Raw genomic sequence first — 1053 nt, 5'->3', positions numbered from 1 at the left:
CGCGCCCCCAGGGGGCGGCGGAGGCCCAGCCGCCCCCAGTGAAGTGGCCCTCGGGGGGCCCTGGGGACAGCGGCAGGGCCGCATCCCCGAGGGCCCCCCGGGCAAAGGAAGGGAGCCAGGCAGCTGCAAAGTTGGGGGTTCGTCTGCACCCCTCTTGATACGCTTCACCCCGCAGAGCCCAGGCCGAGGGGACGAGGCGCGCGGGCGGGCAGGGGGCCTCGGTGCCCCGCGGCAGGCGGACCGCAGGTCAGGGACCAGGGCCTGCCGCTCCCCGAAACCAGAGCCTCTGTGCGTGGGCACCGCAGGGAGTGTGTGGGATGCGGCGGATGCGGCCGGCGGCCCCTGGGCAGCCCCCCCGGGGCCCCGTGCTCCCCAGGAGCTGCTGGCGCCGCCCACCGCGCATGCCAGGCTCCCCCGGGGCAGCTCGGCGGGGGCGCTCGGGACGGGCAGCTCCCGGGCAGCCCCAGGCCCCGCTCTGCCCTCGGCCAGTGCGGGCCAAAGTGGGGAGTCTTGGGGGCCCCCAGAATGCGTGGAGGGCTGGCCGCGGGCCAGCAGGGAGGTCCCCGTCACCTCACGCACCGCGTGCCCTTGGCCTGAGGCACGGCGGTGGGCGCCGCGCCCCCCGTCCCGAGGGCAGCGCGGCGTTCGGACCCGAGGGCTGGGGTGCGCGGCGTTCCCAAAGGCTGGCTGAGAGCGGTGGGCGCCGCGCCCCCCTTCTTCGCGCGGGGGGCCGCGGTGGTCTGGCTCGGGTGTCGGCGATCCTGGGCGGGGGCTGCGCGGGCCGAGCGAGCGGGCTCCGAGCCGCCGCCATCCCGCACTGTCCCCGCCGGGGTCCTGCGGCCAGGGCGCCCGGAAGGGGCGACCTCTGCTACTGGGGGGGGGGCGTCCGCGTCTGGGGCGGGCGCAGGAGGCTCCGCTGGCCCCCAAGGGCGCTCAGTCCGCGCCGGTGCTGGTGCCGCGCGCTCGGCTCAGGCTGGTGCCCCGCCAAGGATGTCCTGCCGCTGTGGGCAGGCGGCACGGATGGTCCGGCCAGGCCCACACCCTGGGGGGGGG

At 78.3% G+C, this 1053-nt stretch overlaps 1 protein-coding gene across 1 annotated transcript in view; it reads right to left on the bottom strand.

Annotated features, from left to right (window-relative positions):
• ODF3B (outer dense fiber of sperm tails 3B) overlaps window positions 1-1053 on the bottom strand; it is a 14299-nt gene that overhangs the window by 4691 nt on the left and 8555 nt on the right. The window contains exon 4 of the mRNA XM_004675614.2: window positions 580-834. Coding sequence (XP_004675671.2) covers window positions 580-834 — 255 coding nt within the window. The remainder of the gene's footprint in view (window positions 1-579; window positions 835-1053) is intronic.

Source organism: Condylura cristata, unplaced genomic scaffold (assembly GCF_000260355.1).
Source record: "Condylura cristata isolate star-nosed mole 26May11 unplaced genomic scaffold, ConCri1.0 scaffold00004, whole genome shotgun sequence".
NCBI classification, from domain to species: Eukaryota; Metazoa; Chordata; class Mammalia; order Eulipotyphla; family Talpidae; genus Condylura; species Condylura cristata.
The sequence above is the reverse complement of the archived record's forward strand: the minus strand, read 5'-3'. Positions and strand labels throughout refer to the sequence as shown.